Genomic DNA, 24,122 nt, shown 5'->3' with positions numbered 1-24,122 from the left:
CATATGGTTGTTATTAATTATGTCTCTTGATGATAAAGTTAATACTGGTGTAAGTCAGGCAAAGCAAAGTCCGTTAATTAACTGACAGGGGCCACCATTCTAATTTCTGCCGATTTCTTATTTACCTTTTTGCTGTCGATCCTAGGCAAGCTATCATTGCTGGAAGAAGTTTTGTTGGTGTATGGATTATAACTGTACTTTATGGACTGAAATATAAATACAGTTTTGTTTTTAAGACAGTATAATTTTTGACTGTGCTGTTTGCTCACTAATAGTCCAGTCAATCTAGTATAAATTTGACCCTAACCTGAAAGATTTTTAAGTTTTAATCTTTAGCATTTTACCCCAAATATACACAGAAAAAAGTCCCATAAAATCTAACTTGAGGAAGACCTAAAAAATCACCATTTAAAATTCCTATGGAGATTTGCATTGAAAAGGGAGATAACTCTTGCAAAAAAAGGCAGAAATATCACTAACAAGAGGCTGTCACAACGACAGCAAACCGGATTTATTAACATTTATTTGTGTCCTGGCAATATCACAAGAACCATTACTGATGAATGGTGAAAGTGAAAATCGTCAATATCAAATTTGACCTCCATTTTGTCATCAGTATCAACATATTAAAATTTGAAAAGCTTAGATTGAATGGTTCATGAGTAAATGCAACAACGTGAATGGAAACACCATTTTACGATCTTTCAAGAACCATAACTCCTGAACAGTAAAAGTCAAAATCATCATTATTGAACTTGACCTCTATTTTGTCATCAGTAACAACATATTAAAATTTCAAAAGCTTTGGTTGAATGGTTCATGAGAAAATGCACGGACACGACGGGAAACACCATTTTTCAATCTTTCAAGAACCATAACTCCTGAACGGTAAAAGTCAAAATCGTCATTATTGAACTTGACCTCCATTTTGTCATCAGTAACAGCATATTAAAATTTCGGAAGCTTTGGTAGAACAGTTCATGCATAAATGCACGGACACGACTGGAAACTCCATTTTTCAATCTTTCAAGAACCATAACTCCTGAACGGTAAAAGTCAAATTCGTCATTATTGAACTTGACCTCCATTCTGTCATTAGTAACAACATATTAAAATTTGGGAAGCTTTGGTAGAACAGTTCATGCGTAAATGCACAGACAACTCCATTTTTCAATCTTTCAAGAACCATAACTCATGAACGGTAAAAGTCAAAATCGCCATTATTGAACTTGACCTTCGTATAGTTGTCAGTAATAACATATTAAAATTTTAAAAGCTTTGGTTGAACGGTTCATGAGTTAATGCACGGACAACATTTGATTGCCGCCCGCCCGCCCGCCCGCCCGCCCGCCCGACCGCCCGCCCGCCCGACCGCCCGCCCGCCGTACATCCCCAAATCAATAACCGACATTTTTGTCACAAAAATCCGGTTAAAAATTGATACATATCTATAACTTTACCGCTTCTATTCATCAGAATGTACTGATTCTTGATTTTTTAGCGGTCTTTAGAGTATAACAAACAACTCTAAAGGTGTTTTCATATATTTTATCAAGCTATAATCTAGATTTCATAATTCATTAGTTGACCATATATTGAATTTTTCAACAAGTCAAGGTAAAGAATCTCAAATTTAATAAAAATAATTAAGCATGTATTCTTCTTTTTGTGGTTAAAGTTTCTTAAGATAAGTAAGTTGCTGAAAAAATATAATATACAGATATAAACTTTACCAAATTTTCACATTATTTTTTCAAAATGGTTACAAAGCTTCAAATTTGCAATTTCTTTAATGAAAAATGCACGAAAATAAATAAAACTACCCATAACACTTCGGTTTTGTACATTTTATGAGCAGAAGATTATATAATTTAGTCAAATACAAACTTATAACCCCATCAAAGTATCATACTTTACATAAATTTCAAGAAAAACAACCAAAAACTGACAAAAAAAAAGACTCATTTTTGCAAGAGGTATCTCCCCTTCCAATGTTAATTTCCATAGGAAATTAAAAATACTGATTTTGAGTTTTCCTCAAATTAGATTTTATGAGACTTTTTTCTGTGTATATAAAGGGCATAATGCTATAGATTAGAACTAAAACATCTTCTGTTGCAATTAGTTTGAGGTTAAATCTTAGTTTGACTGGACTATAAGCTGTGGTCCTTTTATTAGAGGGTTCCTTCCACACTAGTCATTAGTGGCATATTCTAAAAAGTATGGATAGTAAAAGGCATATTGGCATCTAAAACAAAAGCAAGTGATTTAATTTTACAGGATAGTAAGTGTAAAATACAAGTATCTGTGACATGTTTATAACAAAGCACATATCCATGATGAAAAAAAACAAGATGCTCTTATCCCTGATGGTTCTTATGGAGTGCCAGAGTGCCCAGAGAAAACCAATGAGCATGGTTCAAACTCAAAACCTCAGTGTTGACTGGCTAGTGATTTCAGTAGTAACTACTTAGACTACTCGGCCACTGAGGCCCTTGCTTATGAATTTGAGATTTATGTAAACGATGGCCAAGATAAGTCCACAACAATATGAAACAAATATACTATAAGGTATGTGCAATACCAAAAACTCACTGTAACTCTACATAGATCTGAAATCTTTTAAAATCTCTACCTGTGTGATAATTTACTAAACTACATGCAGTGCTAGTCCATATTCTAACATTTTAAAATGTAAAATATCAAAAATATTAGCAACAACTATGTTATCATTTATTTGCAAAGCCAACATTCATGCAAAGCTAGCAGTGCAAATATTTAAAATGTTTCCTGACAAAGCTTAACATATGCTATAAAAGAAAAGTTACATAATTTGATGGTGTCTAAGTAAGAAGCCAACATTTGATATATGTCAAGCAATATCAGGTAACATTATATAGTGTTTCCCCAAGAAGTAATAAAGGGCTAAAATAAAATTTGCTGGAAGCAAGGTAAAGAATACCATTGAAAAAAGCATATGAATCTAGTCAGGTCCAAAAATTTCCAAATTTGGTTTAAAACATGCAGAGAAAAAGTTTGCCTTCATAAGGTTTACAAATTCAATACATTGTATATGTAGTTATATTATGTACTGGTACAAAATTTTTCTATTTCTTTAATAACAAGTCTTTCGTGACATTACTTCATGGCAGTACTGGTTTATTATACAACCATAACCAGAATATATCACTGCAAATGATGCACCACTGTCTATCAGTAAATCTTGAATCTTGAATCTTGGTTTATGGTTTTCTAGAAAAGCTGCAACTGTTTTTTCAAGCTATAAAAAACTTTGGGGGAAACACTAAATAAACTAACAAGAAGTGACAACATTGTGATTTTGTTTACCTTACTGGTCCTGTCCTCAGTCTGAAATCGACAAATTATTACATCAACAAACACACACACACATTAAAAAAAATGAAAAAGTGTCAAACAGTATCCTCTTTGACTATTCATGTATGTATATATTCTTAGCGGTTTACCATGTTTACTGCATTTTCACTAATTTAAATTGTGACCTCAGTGAAATTTTAGTTTCAATTGCAGCTCCCCAATATATCACAGCATACAATTTTTAAAACAGCAAAAAACATAATACAAAACGATACCATCACATTCCATTGAGGACACTATTTACATAGATTAGTGATGTTTGAGCTCAAACCAGTTAGTTAAAAGGCAAAAATTGAAGGTTCAATGTTTTTAAAAAAAAATTGACACTAAAAAATTATTTTGTCATTCCCATTACAACTCTCATACACAGCATTACAATATGACTTGTTAATAACGAAGCATGTGCTCATTATATTCCTGTCATTTTATCAAATTTATCAAAGATTATCTATTTTTGTAACAGTTTTTTTTTTATCTTCTTATAGTAAAAATGAGAAAGGAAATGGGGAATGTGTCAAAGCGACAACAACCCGACCATAGAGCAGACAACAGCCGATTGGCCACCAATGCATGTTCAAAATTCATGGAGTTGAAATCAAATTAAGGGATACCCCATATGTAAACAAGAATGTGTCCCTAGTTCACGGATGCCCCATCCACACTATCATTTTCTAAGTTCAGTGGACCTAGGAACTGTGGTAAAAACTCTAATTTGGCATAAAATTTACAAAGATCATATCAGAGGGAGCATGTGTACTAAGTTTCAAATTGATTCGACTCCAACTTTATCAAAAATACCCTTGACCAAAATCTTTAACCTGAAGTGGGATACAAACGAACGAACGGACAAATAGACGCACAGACCAGAAAACATAATGCCCATAGAATGCGGCATAAAAAAAGATGGTGTACCGGTAATACTTTATTATTAGATGAGGCAATCAATATATCTGATCTCAGGAATAAATTCCTTTCAAATTTTATTTTAAGATATTGATAACTTTACCTAATAAATTATCTGAAATGTAAAATATTGAGTGCAGCCTTGTGAATTATTACTTGCCATTAAAAAGTTATAAATATCCTAGAATCAAAACAATCATTTAAATTAAATATTCATTGAAATCTATTCATTATATCATCTTTAAAGATAACTAATTGCTAGGAGCCGGTGTTTGATTACCGTTTCAAGATTTTATTTATTGTTAATGTCTGAAAATCAATTCTGTGATTCTTACTGCATTTAAGGGAAGTTAATTAAATTTGTTCTTGCCTACCATGCTTATTTACACAAATTTGATACCTCTATCTCAACTTTGTCATAAACATTCTTTGAAATATCCTGTAACTGAATCACTTTAATAAACATTTAAAGCATTCTACCATGTGCATTACAAAGTTTTCACATTACTACATGTATAACAATGTATTATGGAATACAATACATGTACAAGTACATTTAAAATTAATAATAATGCCAAAAACTTTTGAAATATCATCTCAATGCTTACATGGCTTACTCTTCGTTTCACCTAGTGTAATACATGTAATAGTATGCATGAATTAGAATGAAATTGGAAATATCTATGTATACTTCAATACTGTTTCGTGTGAAATTTCACTACTTTTTTCTTTGATGAGGTTATAAAACTTTTCTTCTTTCCTTATTTCTGAAGACTTGAACATCTTTATTTGGGGAAAATTCATTACCATATCCACATATTTTCTTGTAACCCCAATAGTTTATAAAATGCTAATTAAGGAAAAGAACGTTTTTGCCTAAGCAATTTTATAAGTTTTTGACAATTTCTGAAGCAATTTGAAAAAGTAAAAGAAGATATGTATATTGAATCTCAAATAAGAATGATAGTTTTCTCTGTTGTACATTCTGTTATCCAGGGACTTTTATAAATTACTATAAAGTATACATTTTGCTCATTGTTGAAGCCATACATTGTTCTGCAGTAGCTTATATCGTTGCTCTTCAGTGTTTTGGAGGATAGTAGTCTTATTTGCAATCATCCCACATCTTCTAATTTGATTTGGTATGTTTGTTTTTTTACTAGGAACTTACCAGTGGAGGAAGTTTCTCCCTTTTTTTACTTTTAGAATCATCATCCTCAAAATCCTCATCATAATCATCTTCACCCTCTATACCATCTTTACTTCTCTGTAACATTAAAAGGGTTATATATTGCAACCATTTGATAAAAAAAATGTTTGATAAAGTCTTTGTTATTGAAATGAACTAACAGACTTACTGAGTATTATGTGAATAAAGAAAAAATTTGGAAAACTCTTAAAATGGTCCTTCAAAAAAGTAGAAATCTCATGAGTGCATCACATTGGTATTGCATTATTTTTTTCAAGTCATTTGGGTCAAGCCTCCTGACACCTCACTTATTCTTATGGATCTTTTTTTTTAACGTTAATCTGGGAATGATGTCTCTGTTCAGATAGTGAGTTTGCATTGAAAATATTCACTATTGACAAGAACTTTTTTAGTAAATTTTATTTGCCCTTGGTTACATTGACATGTATGTTATATTGTCACATATGAATACAAACAATATTTATTTTCTTCATAAAAACTTACACTGATATTTTAGGAAAAATTTAATAGAGAGGTACAATGCTTTTGTATTTTGTAGATGTGGTGAGTTTTGACTTAAAAAAAAATCTGTGTAGCAGGCCCTTTGAAAATGGGAAAATTTCTACAATGATGATCACAGAACTCAAGCTTAAATATCAAATATACTGTTGAAATATCATACTTTCAGTTCTTTAAACTTGTGATGACGAGGTGTCACTTCTTCATAGTCTTTGGCATTCTCATTCCATAAACTCTGCAAATATCTTTTGTGCTGATATTCTTTTTCCTGTAATGTTGAAGGTTAAGATAAAAATAAGCATAAAGAACCTCGATATCATAACATACTGGTATAATAATTGGCATTTAAATATCAGTATTTTTTTTTTTGAAAATTCAAATTCCCTTTCTTTCAAAACCATTTCAAATATATTTCAGGATAATTATAAACGTTCTCATGCTTGATATTACAGAAATGGAGGACACACTAATTGGTAATGTCTGCTATGCTGATGACCATAAAACACTGACTAATAATTGTTGCTTTCAATCAATATAAAGGAGCTAAATAAAACTTGACATTGAAAAATTTGGGTTGGGTGTCTTATCCCCCATCAATTTTTGGTGGGGTTTATATTGCCCAGTCTTATGTTTTTTTATGTTGTGTTTTGTGTATTGCTGTTTGTCATTTTGTTGTCTTTTTATTGCCATATGACATGGTTAAGTTTGTTGTTCGACTTATAGAGTTTCAATGTCCCTTTGATACCGTCCAACACCATTCTCTTTTATTTGGATTATTTGATTGTTGGTTTTAATGTCCAGTGGCACATATTACATGCATTTTCATGACAATCAATGAATCATAGAACCTATTCTTTATTATAAAGAAATAAGACAATTGCTATTAAATACAAACCAAATCATCAGCCTTTATCACAGGTTGTGCTTTCTCAAGTCTTTTAGCGATACCTATATTCTCAGACTGAATATCTCTTATATGCCTTTCTCTGGCTATATAATTTAAACTGAAAAAAAAACATCAGAAAAGAAGTTATTTCAAAGTTAAACTATTTGTACTATAAAATATTTCTGCACATCTTTGCTATTCAGTTGAAAGGAAAATGCAATTTAAAAATCATTAAATGATTCCTTTAGGACCATACAGTTCTTTTAAAAAATCAGAAACAAGAATTACCATAATAGGTAATCGACATTGCAATTGATGGGATTTAAATTGACATCAATCATTTAATTCATCCTAAAACTTCAATACATATAAATGAAAGAAGACGTGAGCTTAACATCAATATGAAAACATTCAGACAACACAGCAAAATGTTTATCGGTCAACATACTGTCTTTATCTATAGAGAAATGTGAAAATAACATGGCAAGCACTTGTTCAACCCTGATTCCATAAAAGTAGTAAAGAATTTGAACAAATTAATCAAATATCTACAATAAACACTAAATTTCCAAAGGATAAAAAAATGTTTAACTTGTAATTATGACAAGAATGCACACACTGAAATGTCTGATGTGCTTTACTATTAGATTCATTCTATATTAAAACGTACGGTACAATCTTAACATTATCAATGATCCACAAAAATAAATTCAAGGTCATATATAACTAGCCAGACTGACATCTACACCTTACAATCATTACATCTTTCACCACCAAACACCACCTAACCCATAATAAAACAATTCCACACACCTATCTATATTGTTTTCATCTATATTTTCATTGTTGACTTACCTTCTGAATGAGGATGAATATATTAAACATAGATATATAAATTAATGAAAAATGATGACCAGAAATTGTGTAAAATATAAATAAGACATATACTCCAATGTGTACATTTTTACAACTTGATCTATGATTGATAATTCACTTAGTATGTGGGAATTGAATTTAGATGCAAAACTTTATCTACCCAGTAATTCACTGCCGTAATGTTGGCCTAAGAAACCATGCACCATGTTATTTGAGTATTTATCACTTATTCATCTCAAAACTAACCATTAACCTAAATCTTTAATATCAGTGAACCATGAAATGTGGGTCGAGTGACTGTCATTTTACTTTATTTAGTAAGCCTATCAACATTTCATTGGGACACTGAATTGTGTTATAGAATTAGCATCTTGAGAATTGAATGTGGAGCACTGCTTGCATACTCACCAATTACGCCCATGAAAGACACCATGGAACACACAGGGATTTGTAAAGTTTAGTTCAGTTTTATTTCAGTTGTGCATGACACAGGTAACTCATAGAGCTATTTTCCCCGTTGGAGCAAATACAGCCAAATATTTATTTACCTTCTGGGTTCATATTCATTCCAGTTATCCACTTGAGCCCTGTTTTTCATTATATTTGTCATCTTATGGAGCAGCAGTCTGTTTTCATGATCTACTTCTGCTTGTTTTTCTTCTTCAAGCTACAAATAAGATTTGTTCAATTTAGAATTTTTCATAAGAGGCAGATAAGATGAATTTATTCTTTGAAAATAATGTTTTAGTCATTGGTTTAATTACAATTGCTTATATAGAATGTTTGAAATTGATAACAATTTTTTTGGTGTATGCTTTTGAATATAATTACCCAGAATGCATTATATTTTGAAAAAAACAAATTCCAATACTATACTTCTCACTTAATATGACCTTTTAAGATTTGAGCAATGAGTCTTATATAAACAAAATGTGTGTCTAGCACAAAACTTTAATCATGGTACATGTATCTATAATGAGTTTATTTACTCTGTGTTCAAAGGTAGATAAGAAAATCAAACACCATGTTATCTGAGGCCTACCAGTGTAAAAAAGTAATTGACTTTAACATGAAAATGTCTATCATAAAGACAATCTATAATTGATATTGAATTATTTAACATTTGATGTTGCACATGAGGATTAGCAAAATCAAACCCTTAATTATCAGCCACACCAGTATATAAACTCTTGACTTCAAACTTCTATCATAAAGACAATCTATAATTAATTTCAATTTGCTTGTGAAGTCAATCCTCAGAAAAGGATGGTCAGAAAGAAAACAACAACCTTTATCATTATATCATACACTGGGCTAGCTTTTAACGAGCTGAACTGTTTAACCCATTGATTAGTTAGAAGAGATGAATTAAAATAGTTACCCCATGAAACTTGAAAAAGAATATTGGCCAATTGAATAAGATGAGTAAATTTTAATATTGATAATATATTTAAAATTTTTATCTCAGTCCTTCAATGGCTGAAAATTTATCTTCATATTTCATATAACAATTGTATCAATGTTGATGCTTTGTTTTCATAGTTAAAGTAATAAATTCCAATAAAATAGCATGAATAGTGAGAACTCTTTGATAATTAGTTTGTACATGTTCTTATATATTCTCAAAATTATTCTGAATTTCATTTTGTTGAGCAATTCAATACTGAATAGTTAAAATTTGAGTATTTATTCAATAATGCACTTTAAAAGTTTAAACATAAGTCTTTTTAGATTTAAATAAGTAGAGGTCTGTTTTCAAATGTTTGTTTTATCCCATGGAAGTAGTATATTGACTTAAATACATCCATGGTAATAGACATGATGCTACTATGGTAAAAATATATTTTGATCAACAATACTGGGTGTTTTGCCTGCCCTTAGTATTTTCCCAAAATAATTTGTGGTTTATATATATAACTGATTTATATCACCATACTTATAGAAAAAAAGTATGATAAATTAACTTGTTTACCCTTTAAAATTTCACCAAATGGTTTGTTGACTAACATCATAAACATGTCATATGTTGAGGCAAACTTAAGTTAGAGAAAGGAAACAAATTTTGGGATGTACATGTGTCTCAGAGGAACAGATGGACGCACGGATAACAGTTGAAGCCCGCTGCTGATATTAGCAGCAGCAGGTGCAAAAATAAAATAAATTGGAATATGCAGACTGGTAGGTGGAAAGGCAATACTGACAACATGGGGTCACATAAAAAACTGAGGGGCAAAAAAACTAAAAGTGCATTACATACTTTTACCAAATCAAGGATAGCTTTCTTTTTCTAAAATACATCAAGAAATTACTAAAAAGAAAACATTTTCTAGTTTTGTTTTTTAAAAGTTAATACCTATATGTGTTTCTCTTGTATTCTAATAGTAAACCTATGGCTTTTGGTTATTGTAATTGTATCATTATAAATTAATCTCTTTAATTCTACCATGCAATAGTTTGTCGAAATTCATGTAAGATGAGATAAATACAATTAATAATCCATGTAAAGGTATTCAAGAGAGATTATCTAATTGTTTTTGAAAAAATGATTTTCAAGCTTATACAAAAATATCCTGTAATATGATATATAAACCCTATCCTCAGAAACAAAAATAAACAAGAAAACAAAACAAAAAACTTTCCTTTATACTATTTAAACGTTTTGAAGTTCAAGGCTTACATATTTTCCTTAGAAAAAAATTTAAGGTCTTTTAAAGGTTTATAAGTCAGCTAATTACTAAGTCATTCACTTTTACAAGTAAACATTTAACATTAAGTAATTGCAAGTGTTACAATCCAAAATCGGTCATAAGACTGCTAGAAATAGACCATGTCATGGATGATTGAACTCGGAGAAAAGAAAAAAAACATTATTGTAATTAACTGCAGGAGAATGTAAAAAGCAATTACTCCCTGTGGCGGACATTCATTATAGATTGGGATATATCCAAGGAGATTTAAATACCTCCAACAAGTCGATACGACTTACTACAACACACACTGTGAATTCATGTATAATTCCTACAGCAATCAACAACTATTATCAGTAAATACAACAATTACATGACATTATTTCTTTCTCTTGTTCATATCAGACTAAAAGGATTTTTTTTTTGATATTTTTAAATACAAAATGGAAAATTAAAATAACATAATTGATATTTATGTTTCTCCACACTACTTAAGGGCATACCTTTATATTAGTTTTGTTCACGGTTCAATTCTTTTAATACAGGTTCAAATCTATGAAAATTTTCATTAAAATTCAAAAAAATATAATTGCTTTTAAATCATTATTTTCTGAATAAATATTAATGTGGTCTTTTTTAATTGTATGATAATTTCTGTATATAAATACATGTTGGTTTTAGTTTTTAGACAGATGGTGTATTATAATTGAATTATTCACTGAGCAAGATTGAGGTAAAGAAAACCAAGAAGAAGTTTAGATTTTTTTTAAAAGGGATAAGTGCTTAATTTTGATTTAAAAAAAAAGAATGTTGCAGTAAAGGCAACAAACCATGTCTTTGCCTAAACATGCATCTGATAAGACAGGATTATTATTTAGCCAGTGATTCAAATCAGATTGTTGTTTTTTGTAGTATCTTTCTATCACCTCCCTATTATTTTAGGTCCTCATTCCTTTACTCTACAACATTTTACTCATCTGCCTACTTATAAATCAGTGAGTTTATAATGAAAGAGAAATGAGAAAATAATTTGATTGTTATATGTAAGTAAAACTGACTTCTTGTGTTTTCTGAAGATAACCAACATAAACTTTCTGTTATTATTTGAAAAGAAGGAAATGATGTTTCAATTCATGAGAAACAAGAATGTGTCCCATTAGTACACGGATGTCCCATCCGCACTATCATTTTCTATGTTCAATGGACCGTGAAAATGGGAGGAAATCTCTAATTTGGCATTAAAGTTAGAAAGTTCATATCATAGGGAACATGTTTACTAAGTTTTAAGTTGATTGGACTTCAACTTCATCAAAAACTACCTCGACCAAAAACTTTAATCTGAAGCAGGACGAACGGACTAACAGACAAATGGACAAACAAACAGACAGACGGATGGACAGACCAGAAAACATAATGCCCATAAATGGGGCATAATAAATGGAGCATAAAAACATAAATGGGGCATGAAAATCCTTACACCACTGGATAAAATCAAAAGTAAATGAAACATTGCATTTATTGCTGTTCTTCATCTCAAAGTAACAATGTGGCCACCAACACACTTTAAAGAGTTAAAACTCCCTGCCAGTTCAAGACATCCTATGGTGCCAGTTTTAGTAGAGTTTTTTGTTAGAAGTCAAAAAGGCTACATTTAGAGACATAACTAAAATACAGAATTGTTAAGTTTTGTTGTTGCTACCCTTGGTTTACCTGTATTTTCTTTAAGCTGAGAATAAGATGAGGATATTTCCTTGGTCCTTTGGTTGCTACCTTTGGTTTTATGGTGGATACCTGTAAAAGATAAACGTTTGTATTATAAACATCGCAAAAGTATACCTTTTGTGAACCTGTAAGCTCAAATTGTTTGTATTGTTTCATTCATATTTTCAATTTCATAAGCAAACTAGGGATGATTTCTTCAAAATTTTTATGTCTAGCCATTTTTATCGTAAAGCACTTTTGCAACAGAAACTTTGATAGGGGGATCTTGAGAAGGTTGAAATGCATCTGGATAATGGACAATAAAAGATTTAATAGTTTGCATATATAACTACTTCAGGTAAACTTATAAGTACAATTGCTCATGCCATTTAAAATTTCGCCTACTCATACAAATCTACAATGTGATGAAAAATGCAAAATAGACGGTGTAACTAATCAACAAAGAAGCATGCATACGTAATCAATAGAAACTGCATTAACAATTCTTATTCATTGAGGACTTTCCAGGTTATATAGAAATTTTACAACAAAGGCAAATATTAAATCTTAAGTAATTTTGCATGTACGGAACATAGTTATGAGAGGTATGAATCAATATATGAGTCTTCGTTTTAACTACCTAGATAACCACAGCAGGAAAAATTCATTGTTCTTATCTTATATCTCAGATAATCAAACATCAGGAAGTCTATAAAAACTGGAGAATGAAATTTATTTCAAAATTACTCCAAAAAAAGAAATTTCATTATTTTTAATGAGATGAAATAAAATTAAAATTTTGTTAATTTGATGCATCTAAGTTTTTGATATTTTCGCACTAGATACAGCATTTACCTAAAGATACTTAAAAATAAAATGTCACCAAGGTAAAGATCAAATTATATATAATTCAAGGCAAAAGATATATCCAAAAAAATAGCTCAAGTTCCTAAAAGAGCTTCATTTTTCAACATCACATTCAAAATGGAAATCCAAATAAATAAACCATATATAAAGATATGTATTGCAACTTGTTAATGAATAGAGTCACTAAGCTCTGGAATTAGACACTAAAAACAAAAATGCAAATATTCAAAAGTCATAAATTTTTGCTTGTCAATTTATATGTTTGGTTTGTAGATAAAATATACTTTACCTTTCAGTGATATTTATATGGGGGAAAAATCTGTCTTTTTCAATGCAAATTTACTCCTTAACTGTTCGGAACAGAAGTTTATAACAACATTTAATAAAAACTCAAGACTTAATCATAACAATGATAAGAATACTGCTGTCCTCATACCTATTTGTCTAAATTATAACCATGATAATTTAATTGTTTTTATTTATTAAGAAACTTAGATTTGGTGTGAAAACTTGTAAAACCTGACAGTATATTTTACTATATATGTAAACATGAATGCTTCCTATATAATTTTTGTATAAAGTAAGTTATAAACTTTTCATTTGTGAATATGGCACACATATCTTATATAAAAAGAAGATGTGGTATGATTGCCAATTAGAATTTCTCTACCAGAGACTAAATGACACAGAAATAAACAACTATTTGTTTAGCATTTTACAGTGGTATAATGCTTTTACTTTAATTTTTCATCCCTTCTTTTTATTAACTTTGTATTTACATTGTATCATAGATCAAATGTATGCATTCAGTGAGTGTATGTTCATTTGTGTTACTATGTCTTTTTATTGAGTTAAGCCATTCCAATTGATATTTTATAGTGTGTCTTTCTGTGTTGTGATGTTACACTATTGTTTCAGTTAAGGGTGAAGGTTTGGTACAATTAAAATAGATAAGACTGTTAGTTTTCTAGTTTGAATGGTATTACAATAGTAATTTTGTGGGGCCCTTAATAGCTTGCTGTTCGGTGTGAGCTAAGGCGCCATGTTGAAGACTGTACCTTGACCTATAATGGTTTACTTTTATAAATTGTGACTTGGATGGAGAGTTGTCTCATTGGCACTCAAACCACATCTTCCTATATCAATAGATCACCTTATGGCCTTCAACCATGAGCAAAGCCCATACTGAATAGTCCGCTATATCAATATCAATAGCTAAGTTTATATCTGACATTTAATTTCATCAAAGTGAGAAAAAAAACCGCTTGGACTGATTTCAACACATGTTTCCATTAGTGATATCAAACAATAATGAAATAATCAAATTATAAATTTCAAGTTGGATAGCCATGCATATAAATAAATTGTCATTTTCATATATTAAACTGTATTACTAGACAAATTTTACTAGCTGATGACATGTTCATCATTTTAAAGTATATTATAAATAAATGTTATTTACTGTACACTTTCTTGTATTTAAACTTGTTAATGCATACTTAAATCCAAAAAATTTGGAAAACCTAAAACCTACATAACATCTAGTGCAGGAAATTTAAAAAGGACCAACACTTAAATAATTTCAGTACGCTTACACTTGATGGAGATGAACCTTAGGATTAAAAAAAATATATCTTTATTTATAAATTGTGAATTCATGAGATTTAAATCATGTCAGAACTAAAAAATATGAAATAATAATTATTATGATTATTATGTGTAATTTTGTAATAAGACATGCAATTTTTCTATAAGAAGTTATTTTACATGGTACAATTAGTCTGTGAAAGTTATTAGGCATAGCCACATCCCTTAGAAACAAGATTCGACCAGTTGCACTTAATCTCTCCAACAAGACATAACTGCTCTTTGATGAAGTCAAATTCCCTCTATAACTTTCCCATTACCAAATGATTTTATATTTGAATTACAATTAATTAAATGATAGTTTCCGCATAAAATGTCCATTTCATATAGCTACGTAAAGTTAACAGAGATTTTGTTTACATACAAAAGTTATTTAATAGTCAAAATACATGTAGCTCAAATGATTTGTCAATAATGACAGTTATAATAATAAAGATAGCAATTAATAATTTAAATGATATTTGAAAGGTTGCCATTCAATTACTTCCTAACAGAAAACTGGCTATTGTAGAGATCTGCCGATATTGGGGCTGATATACTCCAACAAGAGATTGACAGGTGTGTATAAGTAAAAACATAAAATGTATAAAAAATAAATAATGGAAACTAGGTGTACTACAAGCAAAGCTTTCAAAATGATATCAACAGTCCCTGATATTCATTTGACCTTGACCTTCCAGACAGACTTCAAACCATGGCCATTGTCAAGTGGGGAGCAACAATAATATCTAACATTATTTTATATTCTTTAGGCATTCAAAAGTTCTGTACTGGACACAACTTTTTTTCATTTGAATATGGGGATGTAAACTTTTGTTCCCTTGACCTTCAAGAAATAATTTCCAACGTAATTGGTGACTCAACCTCTGGTAGTTCATCATGGGTAACATTAACACCAAGTATCATTAATATCCTTCATTTTACTTAATGACATTCAAAATTTCTTAACAAAAAACATCTTTATTTATTTGGAGTTTAGGATGTATTATTGAACTAACTTTCTGACCTTTACCTTGCAGGCACTAGGCAGACAGACATTTTAATCTCAATTGTTGTGGTCAACATTTATACATAATACGATTAATATGCTTTTAACATGATAAAGACATTCAAAACTTGAAATGACTTACACAGAAAAATGATGGGGAGACAGACAGAGAGATTTTAATTCCAATATATATATTCTGTAGGAATTTATGCGAAACAAAATTTATCCCCAATGTAAACATAAATCTCTGTATAAACTCATTCGAAGGTTCTTACTGATACATTTTTTGTACTGTTAATATGAATATTAACCGAATGAAAATGATTTTAATGCTAATGGACTGAAAATCTAAAGACATTTTATGGGGAAAATGCTGTGTTCAACCCTACATTATTGTCTATGTGTTGCTAAAGTGCACTTTATTTCGAATTCACATTCTAGAATTTAAATACCTAAACCCTACCCTTAAAAAGTTCTATTTTCTTATATTATTTGAATTTAACCTATACACATGCAATACAGAAAGTTTTCCATGGTAATGTCACATTAACTATGCCAAATTTTGATTACCATTGATAAATGTAACATATCTAAAATGCATCAAGGCATATTTATCTAACGTGTTTGAGTAACACTTCAACAGAATATTAAAATGAGATTATATATGAAGTGGAAACAACTCAGTAAATCCAAAATGTCCATCGATTTACAAATCGAATGTCTTGATATTGTTTGTTAGTCGTTGCATTGACACTCAAGCTGTAAGAATGATCGGGGAACGAATAAATTATTTACACCTTTCGTCAATAAAAATCACCTGAAAACTTTGAACTGTATCAAAGGTATTTAATAAGTAATGCAAATATTATTTATTAATCACCAAGCGAGAAACAAGAATCATAAAAAGATAAAATTCTATGCATTATTTAAGAAAGTAATTAACTTTTTGTACATTTTGTGGTCTATTGAGATTGAACCATTTAAAATTTATAAAGTTTCCAAACTTGTGGGAAGAAATTAAATTTTTAAATCCATGTAAGTTCACTGTTTAGTCTGACTTATTATCCAAGGGTTAAAATTTGTATTTCAAAGTGTACAAAAAAGTATTCCAATAGAGTACAAAATAAATTAATCAAAAAGAGTACAAATAAGGTATTCCAAAAGAGGACAAAAAAAAGAAAGTTTACCAAAATATTGTGACTAGTCATTTCATAGCTTCTCAAGTCATACATTCTTCAATAAAATATTTGTTTCTGCTATCATTTTGCCTAATCTAAGCTGTAGAATTAACCATAAAATCCAGTCTTTGTATACTGCTCACTCTAATATCTTTATGGATGACACTGAACCAAAGATGACACAGTAAATACTTATAAGTGACTATGGCATGTTCCATAAATTGCTTATTTTTGTTTTTTGTGTTGTATGGTTGCTGTCTAATTCATTAATACATGTGGGAGTTTATTGTATTGTATTTTAAGCTTGGCCTTCGTAAAATGTAGATTTTACTGTTGCACATTTAGTTTACCTAGCAACACGTGTTCAGAAATAATTAACCTCAAAATCCATGCTATTTTTACAAACCTATGAATGCTAATTCTTAGTAGAACAATTTAAAGCAGCAAAGTAACTAGCTGCGGAACCGTAGCTCTTAGGTCCTTGTGTTATTTTTTGACTATTTGCGGACCACATAAGGACCTAAAGCTACGGTTCCGCAGCTACAAAGTAACAATGTCAGGCATACAAAATTGTGATGTTTCATTTAAACTAAATGCAATTGCATGAAAATTTGAAAAGAAAGCATGCAGATTTTGAAATAAAACAAATGTTGCATAGAGAACAGTAGATAAATAAACTGTAAGAGGTTGTTTAATTAATATCCCCTTAAGGTGTGTTATGACTAAATGATAATTATAAAATAACATTAATTAAATATTTATCCTGTGTTCTCATCTTATTATGTAAACATTATCAAATATTAAATACATAAAAATATAGAAATCAATTTCTCTATGAATTATTAGTGATGGTTACATGGAGAGTGTAATTTGTTACATAATGATGATATTAATACCTAAGAATATTTCAATGTTGGAAATTTATTGATAATTTGATTATGATACTTTTTGTATTCGAAGAATACATGCATGTTTAACAAAAAACATTCTAATTGAAACTTGAATATTTTACATAAATTTTACCATAGACTTAGCATTGATTGTAGTCATGGTAGTTTTGATGAAGTGAAATGAAGTGAAATGACCCACCATTATAAAGTCTCTTGAAAGCTAGGGTATATTGGCCATGTACATGTATGAAATCTTCACCATTTTTACATTGTAATTAAAAATTTGATAGAGTGGAACCTAAGTTTGATAAAGAAAGAATACCTTATTTTCAACAACAAAAAACTAATATGTTGAACTGGAATTTGCATCTAGGTGTGCTAAACTGATGTTGATCAACTAAAAAACTTGACAATCTAAAGATTAGTTTGAATTTCAATTAGACTTAATATATAAACAGAGTTAAGAAGTGTAACTGGAAATTCCAATAAGTGGAGATGTTCTTAACTTTTGAACATTTTTCTTTCTTATGCTAACCTGAAGCCATAAAAATAAAAGGAATGACCATGTTCTCTGAAGTAGATCATTTCAATGTTAGGTGTATGGATTTAAATTTGTTATATTTTTTTTCCTAGGTATTACATTAAATAATTTAACCTCAGGTAATATGACTGTAAAAGCTACCTTTTGTCATTTACATGTACAGTTAAATTTTCAATCTATAATGGCAATATTAGCAAACTTGTATATACTATGAATTATATTTAAAAACGCCTGCAGTAAACATTTTAACACTGACCACTCAAATAAATGGCTTTTCATGAAATTATTTGGAATGTTTATCAATACAGACGAATTAAAATCTATACACAGGATATATATTCTTTTGATGTTCATTTCAATTGATCATTCAGAAATCAGAATACATGTTCAAATTAATTTTGTAAAGGAATCTGATACATACAGTATTGAATTTAGTATTCAAATATATGTTATCTCAAAAAGGATTTTAATATCTAATGAATTGTAAACTTTTGAACTGAGATGAAATAAGTTGTCAGTTTTTAAGTCGTTTAAACCATTGTGCCTAACATAATTTGACTTTAGAAGAAAACTATTTGAATTCAAAAAGATAACAGTGTGATTTATTCATCTATGTGTATTTGTAAACAGACACATTAAAATTCAATTCATTTTTATATGGTTTCTATAGTAAAGCTTATATAAAGTAAAGTTTATTTCAGTAAACAAGTCATTTTACTGTTTATAAAATACTAATTAAAGCTGTCAAAGTGTCATTATAAGTACAGAAATTAACAGTGACCTTTACTAGCTAAAACATTCTTGGAGTCTTGTATATAAATATTGAGTATGATTGCCAATGAGACAACTATTCAGCAGAGGCAAGAAGACCAGGATGAAGACAGTAGTATATCTATCAACAATGAGCAAAACACAAACCATATTGTAGCTATAAAAGCAGTGTCGTGACAAAGTTTGATGCCATTCAAAAGATAATAAAAGTGTTATCATCTTCTCAACTCACCCTTTACTCAAGAGTTTCAATCAACACTATCAGAGTATTTTTTTGGTCTTAGAAAAAGACCTGTCAAAATTATGAATATGCCATTCTATATATACATTTGAACTGCAACACACTTGTCATTAAAGATGATAAACCATCTTGAGGACATTGTAAATATTTTCACATAAAAAGCCAAGATTAATCATGTTTATAGAAATCTAATTTTAATTTGCCTTAGTATTTCATGTGTCTTTTTTTGGGAACTTTTGGATTGTGTCATAATCTTAAATTGATTGTTTTTCGTCTCTTTGAAGAAAATACATTTTGTTTCAGTTTGCACTTAAAATAAAAAATCTAATGAAAAAGTCAAGAGTATTGTGGAATGTACATGTATTTGTATCTTTTTTATGTATACTTGTACTAACTTTCTGTCTGTGTAATCTGTAAGCTCTATCTTGTTCATATTTGTGTAGAATTTTACTGGCCACTGGGAAAGTTCCTGGCATGATGTCAGCTTAGTTTTCTTGGCCTGTGAAAAAAAATAATTAAAGTATGTTTGAGTATACATGTACAAAATGTATGCATTTGATACAACATCAGAGACAACTCCTCGCCACTTGAAACATATATAAGTTCCTTACAGATGTTTTCTCATTCTTATCTATATTTATACATTTAGATAAAAGTAAATATCAGCATTTTTATAACACTAAAAAAGGAATAAGAATGCGAAGTCATATTTCATTGTGTATGTCATGTACATGTATGTTAAAGAACAAGTTAAAGGACTAGCATATATATATATACATGCATATATATATTTAGTTCATGCTCAGTTCCTTCTTTTTTTTTAATTTTAATATAAGTATATTTATGTAGTTTAACAAAGGAAGATGTACATACAAAATGTATTGTTTTTGGAGGTAATCTAAATCATACAATTAATCCTTTATCCTGGCAGTTGCAACAGTAATCATGTATGGCTTAGTTTTCCTAAATTCTTCAAGCATCTTCTTCCATTATATATTAAATTCATATTTTAAAAATCATCATATTACAGAAGTGGGAAATACAGATACAGATCTGAAAGTAACAGTAGGCATAAATGCTATTTTGTGTATTAATTAGAATGATTAGTTTACATGCATCAAAACATTGCAACAAGATAACTGTATATTGTTTACAGTGCTCACTCTAAGACAATTTTCAAATTATTATTCACCTTACAAGAAAAGGAGACATTTATAAAGTATTATTTCAAAATGAAACCTCACACATTATATAAATGGCTATTATTAATATCTTACCTCTTCTCAAAGTTAACTTCAATTTATTAATTCCAATTTATTTGAATATAATACTGTTGACTTGTTTTTGTTTATTAAAACATTTCCACATTTAATTATTTGATGTTCAGAGTTGTTTGGTTCATGCTACCTGTTCGTTTCGGTTGAGTAATTAAAAGGTTATCTACATGGTAACGTAAACAAAAACACGTCTGAACGAATTTGGGGGGAAATTTAAACTGTGACTTAATATAAAATAATTAAATTAACAAACCATTGTTTTCATTTATGTAAATGGTGACATCATGGTGATTAATACCTGATACCTGTTGTAAGTTATGTGTGTGATCTTTATCAAACTCTTTGGATAAATAGATACATTATATTGCTGTTCATCCACCCCAGCCTCCAAAAGTACTCTCTTGGATGGAGGTATCTTTCGTCCATACTTCCGGTTTGGAATTATAAACAAAAAAAATTTGATTGAAAATATTTGAGCTCATTTGTTGTTATGAAAGAAACTGTACAAATAATAGAGGTAAATTGCAAATCAAATGTAAACTTGCACAGATCCATGTCATAATAAGATACCAGTTTTAAGTGAAGTTCATGTTCTAAGGGAGATTACTGTTTTACAAACTATCAGAGTTTCAGTATCACTGGTAATTCAATCACAGGGATGCCTGAAATTGGTTATAAATATTATGAGGGAACTATTTCCCTAACCGTCAGACATCAAAGGGTAATTTTGGCTACTGTTAAAAAGTCATAAGAAACGAGTGAGTGGTAAAAAATAATGTTTATCCAATTCTTGAACCAATGCATGTATATATCTACATGTAGTCCAAATGATTATGATGTCTGGTATCAGGTCCGTTCGCGCCCAATACACTTTCACAACCTACACGTTTGCACCTCGCACGTTCGCACCCAAGATCCGTTCGCACTCTACACGTTCGCGCCCAATTTTAATTCACATTCCAGTTGAATAATTGGAAATCATGATTGTTGTTTTAAATTGCTTTGGTGTAAATATTGAATGTATTCATAGCTTGGTATGAGTAAAACATTGAAGATTTTAAATGAAAAACACAAAAAATAATTGTTTTTGACTGATGGGTAACTTTGATCTGAAACAATTAAACAATAAAATATAGCAATACACTATTATAACCAAAACATGATAAAATTTATTCAACACACAAAAAAAACGTAGTCAGAATCTCACTTAGTTGTTTTGAAACAAGTCAATGAAACAAAGTTATAGCAATACACTAACCAAAACATGATTAAGAGTTATTCAACACAAAATAAAACGTTGACAGATAGAAAGGATTACATTTTCTTTTAACAATACACTATCCAAAACATGATTAAGATTTATTCAACACAAAAAAAAATGATGTCTCACTTTATTTTAAGACGATGACTGACAACAAGAATACTCTTGTCAAAACTTGCATGATTACTAAACAAAACAATTAAAATTGGGCGCGGACATGTAGGGTGCAAAAGTGAAAGGGGGCGAATATGTGTGGGTGCGAACGTGAATGGGCGCGAATAACCCGGATTCATGATGTCTGGCAAGGCTGTTTTAATTTTTTTCTGGGACACCTTCCTACGACGTCATAATTATTTGGACTAGTATGTATCATAAACTTAGTTCTCTGTGCATGATTTTATCATTTTTTATGCAAATATATCGTATAATCGTCAATTTTTTTTCTCTCTGTCTGTTGTGATTTAACAAATATTGCTGCTCATTAAATGCTGTGTTTTGAAGCCGAAGTTGACTGATTGCCACCTTATGGTAAACAAATAACAAAAAGCATGGGTATTGAGCACATGTTTAACATGTATAATCAGATAATTGTTTATTTTAATGACAGATCCATGCGTATTGCGATCACCGGATTTTAATGATGAGGGTCACGCTCAGGTCACTATTTGGAGAATTTGTCGGCAAATTGCTTCCTGGAAGCAAGCAATTAAAAATGAGTAAACTTCTTCTAAATATGGACAAATTAAAGAATTTTCCTCAGAAAAAAAGTATATACATGTATATACATAAGTTGTACATGTATAATGTCAATCTCCGGCGCAGAGCTCACATCCGTTCCGTACTTACTTCATATCACTACACTAAATATGTATTGTAGTGTACTAAGTATACGGAAAGGAAACGAGCGCTGTACGGAGATTGGTATAATGTAAACTATCCATTTATTTATAAAAAACCTATGCATATTTTTTTTTTAATTTGAGGTTTCATATTACTTTAACATTATGAACTTTCAATTGCTCAAAACACATAACAAAAATTAGTTTTTCCTAGCTTTATATACATGTAGACACTATTATTATAAATATTGTTTCTATTAAAAGGAAATAAAACCAGACATGATGAGATTTCCATTGTCATTATATTATACATGTTCTGTAGATTGAATTATTAAAGACAACTATTAAAAACTTGACAACTAAATGCTATTAAATCATGATTAAAAAGCCTACATGTATATAATAAAAATAAGACTTTCTTACGTTTTAGTTTAAAAAAAAACAATCTTGCAGACTAAGGGACATAACTCTACCTCCAAATGAAGAACTACATGAAAAAAACAATAAAAAAGAATATTAAAAACTAATTAAGGTCAAATTTGACTAGGGGAGTAGGAGTATTAGTGTCTCATTTTATCAATAGAATTAAATGTTATACATGTAAATGCACGACTTAAAGGGACATAAACAGAAAAGTCAAACCTATTCAAAATCAAAATTAACTTATTTTGCACACGTCTCAGAAAGTATCGCTCATTTGAGGGCTAGCTAATTATTTGATTGTTGGATTGAACCATTGAGCATGAAGCTGTTTAAGGCGAAGTGTACGTAATTAAACTACACAATGGATTTTTTTTTAATTTTACATGTAGATTCTGCTTGTAAAAATAAATCGGAAAATAAAATAAAAGGGGGTAACCGTTTTCGTTTTTGATATATGAGGTGTTGAAATTAACAGCATCATACATCAAAATTACAAAGGATATATAGGGAAAATTGTGAAATCGGCAGGAATTGTTACATTTCCAAGATTTTCTATTATATTAGACAATCGATTTTTTTTTTTAATTTATGAGACGATTCTAAAATGTCTGAGGAATCGATTGGTGCAAAGAAAGTCCTTAGCAACCGTGCTACTTTTCAAGCTATACCCTGTTAAAGTTGAATATTGAGTGTAAAAAAAAACAAAAAACAACGACAACGTTATTGACGTCGCCGCAACAGTTAAGACGCTTCATATAGTTCTATACTTGTATGAAATATATACTGTTTTGTTGGAGTTTGTGTTGCTCGGTCTTTGTTACGTTTTGTGTACTATTGTATTGTATTGTATTTGTCTATTATATTCGGGTGCGTGCGGAGATCGCCAAGCTAGAAAACGGTTAACATTTTCTTCATTATGAACTAGAACTATTTTCGACCTTGGTGCCTTATTTTTGTTAAAATCTAAACACTGTGACGTGTTTTCAAAATCTTTGTTCCCATAAAACTTCATTTCATCAAGGTCTTTTCTCAGAATATCAGC

The 24,122-nt window shown here is 29.9% G+C and overlaps 2 protein-coding genes across 23 annotated transcripts in view; one reads left to right on the top strand and one right to left on the bottom strand.

Moving 5' to 3' along the window:
* Positions 1-20,960, bottom strand: part of LOC139514293 (annexin A6-like) — a 66,963-nt gene extending 46,003 nt beyond the window's left edge. For 5 of the 20 annotated variants that reach the window (XM_071303332.1, XM_071303318.1, XM_071303328.1 and 2 more), the window contains exons 1-8: positions 20,558-20,960; positions 19,676-19,779; positions 12,167-12,247; positions 8,318-8,436; positions 6,903-7,011; positions 6,171-6,275; positions 5,471-5,566; positions 126-206 (exon numbers count right to left, since the gene is read on the bottom strand). In XM_071303332.1, the coding sequence (XP_071159433.1) occupies positions 126-206; positions 5,471-5,566; positions 6,171-6,275; positions 6,903-7,011; positions 8,318-8,436; positions 12,167-12,247; positions 19,676-19,756 (672 nt within the window). In that variant the 5' untranslated portion in view covers positions 19,757-19,779; positions 20,558-20,960. Of the gene's footprint in view, positions 1-125; positions 207-3,348; positions 3,370-4,907; positions 4,929-5,470; positions 5,567-6,170; positions 6,276-6,902; positions 7,012-8,317; positions 8,437-12,166; positions 12,248-19,675; positions 19,780-20,557 lie in introns of all 20 variants that reach the window. The other 15 variants (XM_071303316.1, XM_071303312.1, XM_071303319.1 and 12 more) reach the window with 7 other exon arrangements.
* The window catches only part of LOC139514295 (probable tubulin polyglutamylase ttll-15), a 32,281-nt gene continuing 29,001 nt past the window's right edge, over positions 20,843-24,122 (top strand). Inside the window, exon 1 of one of the 3 annotated variants that reach the window (XM_071303337.1) lies at positions 20,843-20,867. The gene's annotated coding sequence lies outside the window, so the exon portion shown is untranslated. Of the gene's footprint in view, positions 20,868-20,968; positions 21,166-24,122 lie in introns of those variants that run through there. The other 2 variants (XM_071303334.1, XM_071303335.1) reach the window with 2 other exon arrangements.

Source organism: Mytilus edulis, chromosome 3 (assembly GCF_963676685.1).
Source record: "Mytilus edulis chromosome 3, xbMytEdul2.2, whole genome shotgun sequence".
Lineage (NCBI taxonomy): Eukaryota > Metazoa > Mollusca > Bivalvia > Mytilida > Mytilidae > Mytilus > Mytilus edulis.
This window is presented reverse-complemented; position numbering and strand designations above follow the sequence as displayed.